This window comes from Bubalus bubalis, chromosome 10, assembly GCF_019923935.1.
Source record: "Bubalus bubalis isolate 160015118507 breed Murrah chromosome 10, NDDB_SH_1, whole genome shotgun sequence".
Lineage (NCBI taxonomy): Eukaryota > Metazoa > Chordata > Mammalia > Artiodactyla > Bovidae > Bubalus > Bubalus bubalis.
This window is the reverse complement of record NC_059166.1, coordinates 53,359,487-53,377,322: the sequence shown is the minus strand read 5'-3', so window position 1 is coordinate 53,377,322 and position 17,836 is coordinate 53,359,487. Positions and strand designations below refer to the sequence as shown.

General features: G+C 38.0%; 1 protein-coding gene across 2 annotated transcripts in view; it reads left to right on the top strand.

Moving 5' to 3' along the window:
- The window catches only part of FBXL4 (F-box and leucine rich repeat protein 4), a 74,414-nt gene extending 57,940 nt beyond the window's left edge, over window positions 1-16,474 (top strand). For both annotated transcript variants that reach the window (XM_006052454.4, XM_006052453.4), the window contains exons 7-9: window positions 7,436-7,507; window positions 10,205-10,517; window positions 15,917-16,474. In XM_006052454.4, coding sequence (XP_006052516.1) covers window positions 7,436-7,507; window positions 10,205-10,517; window positions 15,917-16,080 — 549 coding nt within the window. In that variant the 3' untranslated portion in view covers window positions 16,081-16,474. The remainder of the gene's footprint in view (window positions 1-7,435; window positions 7,508-10,204; window positions 10,518-15,916) is intronic.
- The last annotated feature ends 1,362 nt before the right edge of the window (window positions 16,475-17,836 follow it).

Sequence of the window (17,836 nt, the reverse complement as noted above, 5' to 3'; positions counted from 1 at the left end):
TGCAGGTTGCTCAGTAAGAATGTCATTCTGTTGCTTAGCAGCAGACAAGAGAACCAAGAGTGTTTTTTTAAAAGTTGGAGTTATAAATGGAACACCTGCATCCAGTTTTGATTGCCTCACTTCAAGAATGATAGAGCATAAATTGAAAGAATTTGAAGAAGTGAAAAAACTGATTATAGGTTTTGTAGGGGACTAGTATATGACAGTGTCCCGTAAGTGTGGTACAGCAACTGTGTACCTGGCTCACTGCGCTGGGACAACAGTTTCAAGGGCCCCACTGCCTTCATCTTCATGGACTAGAGGACAAACAAAAGCAGTTGATCTTTACTTCTGTTGAATATCAAAACTCACTTCCTGTTTTCTTTTTTCTGTGCTGGTTTATATATAAGTAAAATGTGTACCACTCCCATCTGTTGATGAGAGCACCTGGGCTTTCCTACAGAAGATGCATGTCTTTTGAAAACAGTATGATTTGATTTAGTGCCATGAATTTGCTTTCTGACACATAGATAATGATGTTCTTCTGGCTGCATTCTTACTTGATTTAAAGAACACATTTATGTATATTGGGAAGTAGAGCACGGATTGCCTTTATATTGTTTATTTATTTTTAAAAGCTTTTGGCCAAGTCACAGGACTGTGGGATCTTAGCTGCCTGACCAGGGATCGAACCTAGACCCCCTGCAGTGGACGTGTGCAGAGCCTTAACCACTGGATGGTATGGGAAGTCCCTGACCTTTCTTTTAGTAGAATGAGTGCAGCTAACAAACTCAGGAGGAGGAATGGCCTCTCGCCAAAACCAGTGCAGGTTACTGACTGAGATCAAGATCAAGAGGAACACTTCAAGTAGGAAGAACCAACTTTGGTCACCTCTGTTGACTAATGCAGGCTGTTATTAGCTGTACCTAAAATGCAGTCCATTTTAGAGAGCTTCATTTAGCTAGATAACATGTAAACAGTGGAAACAGTGTCAGACTTTATTTTTGGGGGCTCCAAAATCACTGCAGATGGTGACTGCAGCCATGAAATTAAAAGACACTTACTCCTTGGAAGGAAAGTTATGACCAACCTAGATAGCATATTCAAAAGCAGCGACATTACTTTGCCAACAAAGGTCCATCTAGTCAAGGCTATGGTTTTTCCAGTGGTCGTGTATGGATGTGGGAGTTGGACTGTGAAGAAAGCTGAGCGCCAAAGAGTTGATGCTTTTGAACTGCGATGTTGGAGAAGACTCTTGAGAGTCCCTTGGACTGCAAGGAGATCCAACTAGTCCATCCTAAAGGAGATCAGTCCTGGGTGTTCATTGGAAGGACTGATACTGAAGCTGAAACTCCAATACTTTGGCCACCTGATGCTAAGACTTGACTCATTGGAAAAGACCTTGATGCTGGGAGGGATTGGGGGCAGGAGAAGAAGGGGACGACAGAGGATGAGATGGCTGGATGGCATCACTGACTCGATGGACATGAGTTTGGGTAAACTCTGGGAGTTTGTGATGGACAGGGAGGCCTGGCGTGCTGCGATTCATGGGGTCGCATAGTCAGACACAAGTGAGCAACTGAACTGCACTGAACTGAAAACAAAAGATATTAATAATTATTTGTTTTTAAACAGAATCAAGAATTAAGATTTTAATAACTTTTCATATATTATATTCTAAAACTAACAAACTTTTTAAAGTCCTTAATATAGGTCTCCAGGAAAGAATATGTCTATACTTCTTTTCTATCTTGGATGGGTTTATAGAAGTGCCAGTGGAAATATGAGGCTTTTGGTGGAGGTGAGTGTTTGTGACCTGTGTGATTGGCTATGATTCAGCTACGGTGAGAAGCCTTTTGGCTTCTTGGGGGTCAGATTCTTTATCATCCACAATCATTACAGTAAGCAATATACCCGGTATAAGCAATCCACCTGGTAAGGACACATTCATTAGAGACAGCTGATTAACACATTCTTTCACTGTTAGCACATCACAGGGGAAACCACATTACAGTTATGAGACCTGTATAGTGAGTTTAGAATGAGAACCATGAGCATTACTTATGTGACTTAAATGCTTCAAGACTTCAGCACAAAGCAGATCAATAACTTCCTCTTAACAGGAAGGAAAGGTATGCTTTTGGAAGAAGATAGTCTTTGGACGCGTGTACCCTCTTCAGCTGAGCATCATTTAGATGAACAGTGTCAACCAAGTGTGCTTCAGACTTGTCTCCAGTGCTCTCTAAACAATCCAACCCTTAACTCTCAGATCAAAGCATTCTTTCTGTTAATGTAGGCAGTAAGGTTACAGCCCAGCTCAGCTGGTATGCAAAGTGCCATGACTTTTTGACTGTACATCTCTGCCATCATCCATCATGGGTTGATATGGAAAATAATTGGTTTAGTCATCTGTGACCAAAGATGTGTTCAACTGTATTATTATAGGAGAGATTCACTACCATGGTAAAAATAAACTCTGAAATGAGACTATAGGGCAAGGCAAATGTGTGCGATTTAGTCTTAGGTTTTGTTGTTTCACACGCATTGGTTTTTGGAATTTGACGATGGAAAAGGTCAATTTTCATTCCAACCCCAAAGAAGGGCAGTGCCAAAAATGTTCAAACTACCACACAATTGCACTCATGCTAGCAAGGTAATGCTCAAAATCCTCAAGCTAACCATCAGCAGAACGTGAACAGAGGAATTCCAGATGTACAAGTTGGATTTAGAAAATACAGAGGAACCAGAGATCAAATTGGCAACATTCATTGGATTATACAAAAAGCAAGAGAATTCCAGAAAAACATGTGCTTCATTGACTCTGTGAAAGCCTTTGACTGTGTGGATCACAACAAACTGGAAAATTCTTAAAGAGATGGGAATACCAGACCACCTTAACTCTCCTAAGAAATCTGTATGAAGGTCAAGAAGAAACAGAATCTGACATGGAACAATGGACTGGTTCAAAATTGGAAAGGAGTATGACAAGACTCTATATTGTCACTCTGCTTATTTAACTCGCCCAAGATAGTTTCTTGGGCAAACTCGGGGAGATGGTGAGGGATAGGGAAGCCTGCTGTCCATGAGGTTGCAAAGAGTCAGACTCGACTGAGCGACTGAATAATGACATGATCTTGAATATTCTCTTTTTAGAGCTCAATCACAAGTCTAGCTTTTCCACCACAATGTTGATCTTCAGGTTTAATCTATTAAAGACAATATTATTTTCAAGTTGTGGTTATGTATCAGTATATAAACTGTATCATATTATATGTTTAAACAGTATAAAAGGAACAGTTTATAGTAGATGATTTATACAAACATCTATAAAGTAATTGAGTTTAAATATCCTAAATATAGTTAGTTTCAAGTACTTTAAATAGTTCTTAAAATACTTCAACTTTTAGTTTATATTTCTCTTACCCAAATTTATTGATATTGGAATGCTGGGCCCCAAAAAAATTAGAGAAAGAGAAATTCATACATGTATGTGTATCTTAAATTTCAATAATTGAGTTACTGTGTTCTTAGGATTTCTTTGGTGGTATTTCTTATGTAAATTTATAAATATTCATTGGTGAATATACTTTTCTAACCTCTCATCTCATTACTTGTAGTTACAGCTCTGATGTGTTTGAAACATCATCAGTGAAAGCACATTTGTGATAAGGTGATGTCACTAGTCTATTTTAGTTAATGTATGTTTGTGATATATAGACTTGTTATCTGTTTCATTAATATGCTGTCTAGGAATCATGTTTTAGAGTAGAAAATACTGATTTAAAAAATTCTACCATCCTATATTAAGAGTGTTGTAAGTAAGGGTTGTATTCGTTATTAAAGATAAGCAACAATTTTTAACTGTAAAAAATTTTAATTGTAAAATGTATTAACTAGTTACAATAATTATAAACCTATATTAATGTAAAATAGTGATCATAATATTGCATATGTAGATTATATAAGGTCTCATTATATTATAAAATGTGCATGATATATATATAATTGTTATTCTACTGAGCTCTAAATCTGGACTATCTAAAACTTATATGTGAGTATAATAAGCATCAGTTATCATTTTATTAAGGATTTTTGCTTAGCCCTTTAGAAGTCTGGAAGAAAGGAGATTATGATAGGAGATTACTTTATGGATAGCATCACTTAAAAAAACCGTCAATGAAAATTTGAATTTCTATCTTCTTTCATCTTTTACATATGCTTTTTAAAACTTTTTATTCATTTATTTTTGGCTGTGCTAGGTCTCCATGGCTGCAGAGGCTCTGCTAGTTTCAGTGAGCAGAGGCTCTTCTTCAGGGTGATGTGCAGGCTTCTCATTGCAGTGGTTTCTCTTGTTGCAGATCAGGCTCCAGAGTGCTAGGGCTTTAGTAGTTGTGGCAGGTGGGCTCAGTATTTGGGACTCCTGGGTTCTAGAGAACAGGCTTAATAGTTGTGGTGCAAGGGCTTAGTTGCTCCACGGCATGTGGGATCTTCCTGGACCAGGCAATGTACCAGTGTCTCCTTTATTGGCAGGCAGCTTCTTTCCCACAAGCCACCAGGGAATCCCTCCTTTATTTCTTAATAAATTTCCTTGTAACAAGTAGAGGCAGTAATAATTCCCTGTAACCTATAGTTATCCATTGGATTTTGAAGCTGCTGATATCACAAGGCCAGTAGGTAGATTTCAGGTAGAATGCAAAAGGATTCTTTCTTTATGAGTGGAAATCCTACTTACCAGGTGCCAGCATTCATCTAGAGCAGGGGTCCCCAACCTCTGGGATCTAATGCCTGATGATCTGAGGTAGAGCTGATGTAATAATAGAAATAAAGTGCACAATAAATATAGTGTACTTTAATCATCCCCAAACTGGTCGCCCCAACCCTGGTCCGTGGAAAAATTATCTTCCAGGAAACCTGTCACTGGTGCCTAAAAGGCTGGGGACTACTGACCTAGAGTATGGTTTGAAAATTCTGTAGAAGGAATTAACATGGATCCAGTCATTTCTTAGTAACTCCCTTTCCACAGTGATTTAAATAATGTTGACCTTTGTTTAAAAATTGCAAACTCATTTGAAAATGAATCTGCTGCTTTGCATTATTAAAGCTACTAACTAAATTGTATTTTAATTTTATAGAGCTACTCTTATGCTTATATTGAATTTTACAGGACTAACCAGCAGAATTTGTCAATTTGGGGACCTTAAAAGTATCTTATATCTTTTAAATGAGAGGTTCATAAAATTGTTCAGTTTTTATTTCTGAATACCTTTTTTGTAGTACCCTTAATGTAGCTTTAATCCATCTGTTTGTGTGTTCTAGAAGTGTAGAAGTGCTTCAAATAGTCATTAAGGTAGAATTGTTTTCTTAAGTTGGAGGTGGGCCCATTCATTCTGAGGATAGTAAATATTTTCGACCTTGCAGGCCATATGGTCTCTGTCTTAACTACTCAGCCCTGCTGCTGTAGAGTGAAAAGTTATAAACAATACAGAAAGAAATGGGTGTGCCTTGTTTCAACAAAACTTTATTTATAAAAACAGACAGTAGGCCAATGAGCCGTGTTTCATCGACTCCTGCTCTAAATCATTGAGTCTGTGGTCTCTCTAAAATCAGGTCATTTTATGCCTGGAAGTGAAGAGGCAGTTTCTGCTTTTTGCTTTATCATCAATAGTAGTACTTTCATTCTGAATACTAATAGAATAGAGAAAAGAAAAGATACTAAAGATACTCTAGATTGGTTAACTGGATTTGGAGAGATTGCCGGCTGATCTATAGAGGTGTGCTCTATACCTGGGAAAGATTGAAAGCAGGAGGAGAAGGGGACAACAGAGGATGAGATGGTTGGATGGCATCACTGACTCGATGGACATGAGTTTGAGCAAGCTCTGGGAGTTGGTGATGGACAGGGATGCCTGGTGTGCTACAGTCTATGGGGTTGCACGGTCGGACACAACTGAGTGACCGACCTGAACTGATATCTGGGCATTCCCACAGTCTCTGGCTTATCATGAGCTCTGCTGGAGAAAGTCAGGAAACTGTTAACTTGTGCTTGCTCACCTCAGTGCTACCAGTCAACCGTTTTATTTATCTCTATTTGACTCCTTGTTACATTCCTCACAGCATCTCTTCCAAGGTCATTCTTATCCCCTCATAGCTTGGTATCAGCCTTTGATCTCTCATCTCTTATTTAGGAAAGATGTGTGGTATCATTCAATATGAATCTCTTATGTTCTATGTTAGTTCCTTTTTTAAGGTAGGAATGAAAAATGATCATTTTTATCTACAATTAAATGAAGTTTTAATTCTCAATTTAATATGCAGACTGTGTAAGTTATTGTAAAATATTTGCCTAAATAAGTATAATTAGCTGTGAACAGTGAAGGAACTCAGCCATACATATACATGTATCCATTCTCCCCCAAACACCCCTCCCATCCCAGCTGCCACATAACATTGAGCAGAGTTCCATTTACTATTCAGTAGGTCCTTGTTGGTAATCCATTTTAAATATAGCACTGCTATTTTTTTTTTTTTTTTTGGTTTTGTAACACTTGAAATAGATTAAACAGAGGTTAAATACTATCATTTTAATTTTGTTAGATGTTATTTATTTAGCTCAAATATTTAGAAAGTTTGCCACTTGTTTGAGTAGTAGTTTTTTTTTTTTAGTTTATAAAAGAAAAACTAGTAATCTGAATGTTTTGCATTGTTTTAAAATTTGTCACAGTGGGCATGTAATCAAGTGAGATTTTGATTGTTTAGAGATGTTTCAGGAACCATGATTATGTAGCAGTCTCGCACACCTTTGGGTTTCTTTAGTGATGAGACTGTTTTCACTGCCCAGGATGGATGGGCTGAAATGGCAGGAACATGACTAGAAAGCTCACATTATATACGTTTCAGTCAGCATGTTGCTAGTGACAGGTGCTCGATGGTTGTTGGGATCCTTGTCAACAAAGAGAATCCTTTGACATTAAAGTCACTGGCTCCATCCTGATTTGGGGTGGCTATTGGCAGTTCCATCAGGCTGCAGCTGATCAGTGAATGTCAAAGCTGTGCTGTTCTACACTGTCACCAGCTCTCGGTGTGTGTGTGTGTGTGTATGTGTGTTTTAGGAGGGATGGTTTGGCTTATCTTGTTATTTCGTCTTCACCAGGCTTTCAAATTGCTTACCTTTGGGAAATACACTGAGAGGTCATAGGGAATATAAGTGTCTTTAGGACATGCAAAATCATATACAGAGTGACGACTTATGTGGAGATGAGTAATGATTACCTTGACTCCAAGCCAATCAATGGTGTGAACACCTGGGGACTCATTAAATGGCATTTGTGGTGTCTGTAACTGAGGTTTTGAGCTCTGTTTCAGGAAAAGCAATGACAGCCCCTAATGTCTAATTGACCTCTTTGTTTCACTTTCTTTCTTTTTCCTTATTTGCGTCTGATGTGGGTCCCAATGGCAGCAAACAGCCCTGCTCAGCATTTTGAACTTCTGTTCAGACCTTCAGCACCTCAGTTTGGGTAGTTGTGTCATGGTAAGTATTGGAAAATTATTTTTTCTTCCCATGGGTGAATTTTATCCTGACTCACCCCACACCCACCCGCAGCTTTTCAGATTTATGGTTAACAACTGTGCACCCCACTTTCAAACATTTTTCTTAAATTGAAGAGTTTGTCTTTGAAACGTGGACATTACTTATCTGTGAGAACAAGGAGAGAAGTACAGTGTGGTGTAAAGTGGGTGGTTCTGCCTCAAGTAATATGTTATCTCAGACAAGCTATTTACCTCTCTGGGCTTCTTTACAAAATAGTGAATCAATCATACCCAAATGCCAGTAGTTTGGTAACTTTTTCACGAGGCTAATTTTAGTTTTTGAGATCTGAGATTATTTCCTGGAAATGTTGATGATAGTAGATAAATTTATTTTGTTTGCTTCTGTGTTTGTTTTACTGCCCTTATTGAGTAAGATAAAATGATGGCCACAAGCCTATGTTGATGCTCACATATTTTTGAAGTGTCACTGGTCTGTGAAGTCCAAAAGTCTAGGGACTCTTGGAATAAATAATCTTGAGATTTAAAATTGTAGTTTACATGTCATTAAACGAGTTCATGGCATGAATTAAATGTTTTTCAACTAAATGGCATGGTTAGTAGATAGTGCTAACACTTTAAGGGACAGCACAGCCCTTGGTGTGTGTATGTATGTGTGTTCTGTGTACGTGTGTGTGCATACACACTCAAAGGAAATGCATCTCCCAGTGTAACTAACTGTGGAGCAACCTATTCCTTTTTATTTTCGTTTCCTGCCCCTGCCCCCCGCCTCCACGCACACATTCAAAGCAGACTCAGTAAATCCTAAATCATTCCAGTTTTTCATCCACTTATTAGGAAGATCTTAATAAGCAGGATGAAGGCAATGGCACCCCACTCCGGTACTCTTGCCTGGAAAATCCCATGGATGGAGGAGCCTGGTGGGCTGCAGTCCATGGGGTTTCTAAAAGTTGGACACGACTGAGTGACTTCACTTTCACTTTTCACTTTCATCCATTGGAGAAGGAAATGGCAACCCACTCCAGTATTCTTGCCTGGAGAATCCCAGGGACTGGGAAGTCTGATAGGCTGCTCTCTATGGGGTCTCACAGAGTCGGACACAACTGAAGTGACTTAGCAGCAGCAGCAACAGCAGTAGCAAGCCATTTCATGGGCTTCTGTTGGGTCCTTCTAGTTTCTCTTCTACATGAGCTCAGTGACATTCCGTGGCACTTTCTGTGACAACACACCAGCCAGTTACTGTCACTTGGATCTTTGCCTATTGTTAGCCTGCCTTCTTTAGATTGGTAAGGACCCTGTTTTAACTTTGGCTAGAGGTTTCTGCCTGTTAATTACCTCCCCATAAAATAGAGCAGCATTCTCTAGAAAAACAGGCTTCTGATCACAGGCACTTTAGAGTTGGAATTATGTATGTTTATAGTTGGAATTAGGTGTAGTAGTAGCAGGCAACATTTTCCAAAGTTGACCTATGGAACGTTAGTCCTAAAAGATATTCAATTTAGAAAGTTGTGTATTTATGGGAAAGAGTAGGGCAGATAGGAATTCTGGGTCAAAATTAGGAAACGATGCTCCTATATCCTCCTCCTGACATTTTCAATAGTATGTCCTACAATAGACAGTTTGCCTTTTCTTAAGCCAGTATTTTCTAGCTTTACCTGACATTGAACCTGTTTTTCCATATTACATCTATGAACGTGTCCCACTCATTCCCAGAGACCCTGGCAGCCGCTACTCCCTCCTTCAACCCCTGCCACTGTAACCACTCTCACAGCACCTTGTTTTATTATTTTACTTATCACTCTCTGAATTTATTTTGCTCACTTATCTGTCTGTATGTCTTTCCAAGAAATATGAACATGGTTTTTTGTTGTTTTTTTTTTTTTGGTTCACTGCTGTTGCTGATATCTGGAGTAGTGCTGGCACATTGTAGATGAAAATATGAATAAAGAAATAAAAGGAAGTAATCATTGGAAAGGTTTGCTGTTTCATTTCTTTTTGATGTCTGGTGATAATGCCAATACCCAATTATAACAAAAGCAAATAAAACTCTTAAAAGAATCTGTTTAAAGAAACATCATTAAAACAGTCAAAGTCCATGAACAATGTTTAATTCTTGATTAGTAGAAGCTTATCCCATGATCATGAGTTAAATCACTAGACACCTCTGATAACTGACAACAGCTAATGTATCACCATCGAAATTATTTTCAGGTTGCATTTTCAGTCTCCAAGGACCTCATTTAACCAAAACTAGTATCCTTATTAGTCCTAGCAACATATTCACTTACTATTTTAGAGCCTATCAAAGTACAGACCTTTCTCAGGGAGATCTTACCTACCTATCAAAGTGGCAACAGCGCTGTCAAAATGGGAGGCATACACTAAAGAATCCTCAGATTCTTCGAGAGGACCTGAGGATTTCAGGCTGCCTTTGGGTTTAATTCATTAACATCCTGTCTGGAATTCTTTTAAGTGCCATTTTAAGGACGTGATTACTCTTGCCGTTTTATGAAACAGCGGCCACTCTGGGAGATGAGTGAGCAGATCTGTATTAACCTCAATGTGGGGATGTTTACATGGAAGCAAACAACAGGAGGTGATTAAGGACGGTTGAACATGCTCCAGACAGTTTCTGTTTCTGAGCATAGTATGGGAAAGACTGAAATTACTTGATTTCCAGATTGAAGACTACGACGTGACAGCTAGCATGATAGGAGCCAAGTGTAAAAAACTCCGGACTCTGGATCTGTGGAGGTGTAAGAACATCACTGAGAGCGGGATAGCCGAACTGGCTTCTGGGTGTCCACTTCTGGAGGAACTTGACCTCGGCTGGTGCCCTACTCTGCAGAGCAGCACCGGGTGCTTTGCCAGACTGGCACGCCAGCTTCCAAACTTGCAGAAACTCTTTCTAACGGCTAACAGGTCGGTGTGTGACACAGACATCGAAGAACTGGCCAGTAATTGTACCAGATTACGCCAACTGGACATATTAGGTAAGGTGCAGTCTGTAAGTTTTGTTTTAAAGCCTTGACATAAAAGCTAATCTCAGACATTTTATAAAGAAAAAAAAAATCTTGGATGCAATCAAAATGTTGTCTTGATAATTATAACTGTCCTTAAGTAAGAGAGGGAGGGCAATAACAGAATTTTATCACTGAACTTATCAGAAAGCTCTGAATAATCCTTAGTTCTTGGTCTAGTGAGAAGAATGAGAGTTTGGATGAGCCGTGTTCTCCATTTTTATTGACAGATAAGAAATAATCCGTTTGTGTAATGAATTCAAGACACACACACGGCTTCTTGATGTTAAATTCTTGATTAAAGAATACTGTCTCTATCCCTGATGATTGTGCTTTTAGGAGTAGTTCTACCCTAAGGCAGAGCTATTGAAAATCCTTCCCAGTTCTGGGATTCCTTGTGTCTTTATTGCAATTTACAGCCAGAAACTGTGTGATATTCTGTTACTTCTGATGTTGGCCAGAGTTGCTAGAATGCCACAGTTATAATTGCCCACACAGTTGTGAACCCAAAACACTTGCACTGTGTTTCTGGTAATCTATTAATACTAATAGATTAGTCCTTGAAGTGCTAGTTATATCTTTTCCTGTTTATTCAACATTTAACCAAAGGGAAACCTGAAGATTTTCAGCACTGGTGTTTCTGGTTTCACTTAAAATCTCTCCACAGTCCAGGCTTATGGTACCTTTGTAGGTGTTGCTTATATAGTCACATGTTACTTATCAAAGTTACTTATAGGCAGAAATTGTTTCTTAAAAACTTAGGAATGGAAAATTAAGCATATGGGATTAATAGTTACAAACTAAGCAACAAAGATATATATATGCTAGAATTATATCCAGTATCTTATAATAACTTATAATGGAATATAATCTTCAAAAATTACTGAATCATTATACCATATACCTGAAACTAATACAATATTATAAATCAACTATACTTCAGTAAAAGTAAATACATTTTTAAAAATCAGTAAAAAAAACAGTTGATTAAAAAAAATTTAGGAAAAACTTCTTGTTTATTATATACACACTTTGGGCTAGATACTTTGTGTTATATTCTCCTTCATCTTCATAGCTCAGAAAGCTGGATATCATTTGTCTTTTCATAGTTGAGGGTGCTGGAGCCAGCAGTTAACATGTAGCAGAGCAAGGGTCAAGTACAAGGATTTTGACCCCAGGATCAGTACTGTCTTTTCAAAACACCACGCCCACTTAACTTGCTTGTTTCTTTTCCTGCCTATTCACGTTCTCCCTTGAATTAGCCTAGACTTTTTTTATAAGATAAATACTTTGAAATTTTCAAAAAAAAGTCAAGAGTCACAGGGACAATGAGAAAAAGCAGCCAAAGGCCTTTAAAAATAATCATTCTGTGGTGGATCCATGTTGATGTATGGTAAAAGCCATACAATATTGTAAAGTAATTAGCTTCCAATTAAAATAAATAAATTTATATTAAAATAATAATCATGAATTCCATCAGGCTTCACTTCAGAGGACGGTGCCAGTGTTGTTTAAAATCTATATTACAGTTTCCCATCCAAAAAAACCCTCAAACCCCGAAACATACACTAGAGATGGAGAGTAGCCAGTATCTGAAAGAGATGCAACCAAACTACAAAGACACAAGTAACACTGATCCCAAAACAAAGCACAGTTGTTATGGACCATGGGTTCTGTTGTCAGGTAGCCTAAGTTTGGTCTATGAATGTATGAATTACTTGACAGAGACATAAAAGAAATACAGGTAAGAAGTATCATGACTTCTTTTGAAATATTTGTGACTTGTATGAGCAAGGGAGTATCATTATTTATTTTGCTGAGTATAATTATATAATTTTCAATGGAAGATGACCATCATGCAAATATATTGGAGCATCTTATTTCAAATATAAAGAGCACAGTAAAAGAATATCACTAATAATAATTCATAATGTTAACACCAAAGTGACTGTATGCTTTATACTGTTCTGAGCATATTTTAACTTATTTAATCATCACCATAACCTCATGAGGTATTAATAGATATATTAGCCACAGAGGAGAAAACAGGTGGAAACAGGTTAAATGATTTGTCCAGGGCTCCTGACTAGTAAGGAATCTGGACTTGAACCAGAGTCTCTGCTTCTAACCACTGTGCTGTATTTTTATTGTTTTTTGGTTTCTTTTCACCATTTAGTGTTAGAATCCTTATTATTTTCTTTTAAAAGGGATTCTTAGTTAAACCATGCTGATATTCATTATTTTATTTGTCATTTTCTGATTAGCACATATGAATGTTAAGTGGCATAACTTCTTCATACTAAATGTACTTATCTATCAGTACAAAGCTGAATAAGGTAGAGTACCTGTCTTCAGAGAGTTGATAACCTAGCAAGAAGGAATAAAACAAGCATATAAATAACTGTAATGCAAGCTAGAAGCAAGTCCATCTTGATGAGGCTCAAAGCAAAGAGAAATATATATATATTTTTATATATATCAGAGACATGGAATCAGAGAAATATGGATGATCAGAGAAATAAGGAAAGGCTAATTCAAAAGGCTAATAGGGGACTGCCCTGGTGGTCCAGTGGTTGAGAATCCATCTGTCAATGCAGGGACACTGGTTCGATCCCTGGTCCAGGAAGATCCCACAGGCTGCGGGGCAGCTGAGCCCATGTGCCACAACTACTGAAGCCCAGTTGTCTTCGAGCCCATGCTCTGCAAGAAGAGAAGCCACTGCAGTGAGAAACCCACGTGCTACAACTAGAGAGTAGCCCCTACTTGCCGCAACTAGAGAAAACCCGTGCTTAGCAACAAAGATCCAGCATAGCCCAAAATAAATAAATATATACAATAAAAAAATTTTTAAAGGCTAATAGGTGTTTGAAAGATAGACTTAAAAAATGAGCAGGAAATTGGAGGAGGAGGGCATTTTAGGCAGAAAGAATAGCATGAAGCAAAAGCAGAGGAGTTGAAGTCACAAGATATCTTTAGAGAATAGGCAGTCTTATTTGATCTAAAATGTTGGTATAATGGAGGGTAACATGGGGAGTTTTGAACACCAGGATGAGGAATCTGCACAAAATTAAACAAGGAAGAGCTCTTACTGGGCTTCAGTTAGGGGTATGAGTGATATATTTAGAGCTATGTTTTAGGAATCCTTACTTGGAAATGAGTAGTAGGTGACTTGGAGAAGGAAGAGATCAAACTCAGAGAGATTGGCTGCAATAATCCATCTAATGAGGGTCTACACCAGGGTAATGGCATTGGGAAATGAGCCACCATCCCTTCATCCTTTTGTTGAGTACACACCTATTGAGCATATACTGTGTTTGGCCTTGTTTTCAACACTGGAGATACTCAATGCCCTGAAAGAGCAAGCTGACTAAAAACAGGACTGTGTCCTAAGTAGACAACAGAACAGCAGCACAGAGTGCCCTGGAAGAATACGACAGGGGACACTAGCCCAGTTAAACGTTCAGTCTCGGACTTCCTTCCCTGAAATTCTCTTGGGCTTTAGGAGCTCTGAATTTATCAGGAAAGACTTCCCTAGTGGCTCAGTGGTAAAGAATCCAAGCTACAATGCAGGAAACACAGGTTTGATCCCTGGGTCCAGAAGATCCCCTGGAGGAGGAAATGGCAAACCACTCCAGTATTCTTGCCTGGGGAATCTGATGGACAGAGGAGTCTGGCGGGCTACAGTCCATGGGGTCACAAAAGAGTTGGACACAACTTAGCAACTGAACAACAACAGTTTATCAGGAAACTCAGATTCAAATGACCAAGACTGGCAAATAGACAATGGTCACAACCCTAGGTGAAAAACTTCACAGGCTTCGGTGAAGTTTTCTGATCTTATATAACAAAATCCCCATCAGGATAGCTTACAGTATAGTGTTAATCTCTCAGTTGTGTCTGACTCTTTGCGACCCTTTGGACTGTAGCCCACCAGACTCTTCTGTCCATGGAATTCTCCAGGCATGAATACTGGAGTGGGTAGCCATTCCCTTCTCCAGGGAATCTGCCCTACCCAATCTCCCACATTGCAGGCAGATTCTTTACCATCTGAGCCACCAACTAAAGCATACAAAAAAGACAATTATCACGAAGATACAGGTGTCCATCTCAGATCCCATGGGTAGAAGCTGGCTGTGGTCAGACCTCAAGAGGGACCGAAAACCATCAAAAGGCGAGGGACCTTTTCCTCTTTTTCCTTCCTTCTCCTGTCTTGCCTGCTGAGGCCCCCGTCCCCCATGCCCTCCCTCTGCTGCCTTAGGCGCTGTGTCTGCATCTCCCTCTGGTCTTGCTTTGCTCTTCTTTTGTCATGCTGGCCATCTCTGCTTCTCTGGGTACACATGGCCAAATATAGCAATCCTGACCCAGTTTTCCATGTCTTTAGTTCAAGAGATTGACTGGGCACTGGAGACTTTACTGAATCCCAATTCTGAATTCCCAGGAGGGCCTGCATTGGTTTGTCACAGGGCTGGTCACAGTCAGGATAGCAGTATAGTCACAGCTTCTAGAGTCTGTGGCAGGGAGGGGACAAGATAGGATTTCTCAGAGCAAAAGGCATAGACTACTGTTTCAGAAACTTTAATCCCCATCCCACGAATGTATACGCAATACCATTGTGGGTTTTTTTTTTTTTTTTTTCCCTCCCTAGAAAATCTGTAGTTACTACACATGACATCTTAGAGCCTAGTCATATTTGGTATATATTGAGTACCTGCCATGTATCAGGTGCTTTACATAATTTATATGATTTATATTCCTTCTGAATACCCCATAATCACTTCAAATTTATTATGAGCTAAATAGTACTCATCAGCCATCATTTGTCTTCCAGTCATGCCATTTTATACTTACTGTAAAACATATCAAGTTGTATTATACTTATTTGCTTTCAACTCTGGTCAATGAGTTCTTTAAGGCAGGTACGTGTCTTACTCATCTTTGTATCTCCAGTGCCGTGAGACAGAAGTTTCTACAGGGTAGTCGCTCAGTAATTGCACTGCATGGAATTAGAGGTTGAATCATTGTAAGTATTGAGGCCCGATTTGACCCATGGGTTCAGGAAAATGAGATGTGCAAACAGTTTTGAACTGGGGTGAACAGAAATAGGACAGTCTGGAAGAGCTGATTGGAAAGGGTAGGAGGTAGGAATGAAAATCAGATGGGTAGGTTATTGATGAAATTCAGGTCCTAGATTGGCCAGCTTGGCTGGAAAAAATTTTTTTACAGGACAATTTCAATATTAAGTCTTTTAAGAAATGTTTTTAATTTTTAAAATGCTATTTTAAATGTATTTTAAATAATTAGCAAAAGGAACTCTTTATCAGGATATTATATAAATGTTGTGTAATGTTTTGTTTTGTATTGTTTTTAAACAGGAACAAGAATGGTAAGTCCGGCATCCTTAAGAAAACTCCTGGAATCCTGCAAAGATCTCTCCTTACTTGATGTGTCCTTCTGTTCTCAGATTGATAATAGAGCTGTGCTGGAACTCAGTGCGAGCTTTCCGAAAGTGTTCATAAAAAAGAGCTTTACCCAGTGACTTCATACATGTCCTGTAATAAAATGAGTGTGCTTTTGTAGGGTTTTGTTTTGGGGTTGGTTTTGTTTAGTTTTTATAATGGTGGGCATGTCTTAATGTCCCATTAAGACATTTGTGGATTTTAAAGAAAAATGTGGAATTGTCCCTTAAATCACTGCATCAATGATTTAAACAAATGTTTTCACAAAATAATGTAAGCACTTTCCTTTAAGAATATTTGAGTGGCTCATATTATTTTTATCTTTGGTTAATCAGTGGTATAATGCTTTAGTCAGTAACTACATGTTTGATAAAAGTAATATGGAAACATTTTAACTTACTTTGAAAGGAGCACTTTGGACAATAAAGTATCATGATATTTATGCAAAAATAAAATTAATTTTTCACACCTCCATGTAAGGATGCCTTATTAATAATGAGCCTTATGACCTGGCCAGTATTCTGTTTGGTATGTACAAAATTGTCAGAGTTGTTTGAAAGAAGAATCTTATTTTTCATCTGTTAAGGTTATTTTTTAAGTTGATGTACTAATTATTCAAGTTGAAAGTTTTTAGTTTCTCCACTTTTCTGATATATTTATCTATTTTACTGTTGGATAGTAACAGTATAAAAAGATGGGCAAAGATAAGAACAAGAGGTCCTAAATGAAATAATTTTACAACTGCTCAGCAGATGCCTTAAAAATTTGCCAGAGGGAAAGCTTTAAGTCATCTGAATTATATGTGGATTTTATTTATTTGTTTTTTCTGTGCCCCAGCACCTTAAATAATCAGAAACCAGCTATAGTGGAGAAAACAAAGAAAAGAAGCATTGTTTTGTTAATTGTAAATTGATTTAGTTCTGCTGCTAAGAAAGTAGACAGAAAATATTTTGTGGAATGAAAAAGCAGGGCTGTTCCAAATACCAAACTAATATTAAATGTTTACTGTAACAAAATTTATTTTCCCACACAGGGCAGAGTGTTAATTTCCAATATCCACACATCCTAGAGTGATCCTATAGAACTCTGCTGTCCAACATAGCAGCCACTAGCCACATGTGGCTGTTTTATTTAACTTGAATTTAATTAAAAATTCCATTCCTAGGTTGTACTAGCCACATTTCAAGTGTTCAGTAGTTCCCTGAGGCTAGTGGTTATCATATTGGACAGCACTACTCTATAATTTCTTGTTATAAGATGTAGTCATTTAAGAAGAAGCATATTTGGGTTAAAAATTAGCATAGTTAATATATATATCTAGGAAATTTTTGAAGATACTCTCAATAGTATGTATAGGAAAGCATTTTTACCCCTACCAGAGTTCTTAAGCTAGTGAATTTATACATGTGGGAAATAGTAGGCATTCAGTAAATAGTTGTTGAATGAATAAGAATATATTATTGAATTCAGCCATATGTCAAATTTTAAAATTATAAATTACAAGTAGTACTGTGCCTATTCTTTTTATAGAATATAAAGAATGTAGTATGTGACATTTAAAATATTAAAATAGTAATCCAGTCTCCTCCACATAAGAAACCATTGTATGAGAGTTGCTGTCCTTTTGATACGCCCCACATCTTCTGTTTGATGGCAGAAGCAAAGGGCAGTAAGAAAAGGGCTTGCTTATTCTCCATTACTGTCTTCAAGCACTTGCTTTTCACTCAGGAATGTATGTAAGCATCTTAAATGTCTTTTCTAGTGGAGGATGGGATTTATAATTTGACTACCAACTGGGTGAAGTAGTGCTTTTCTCTTAAGCTAACAGCTATCATT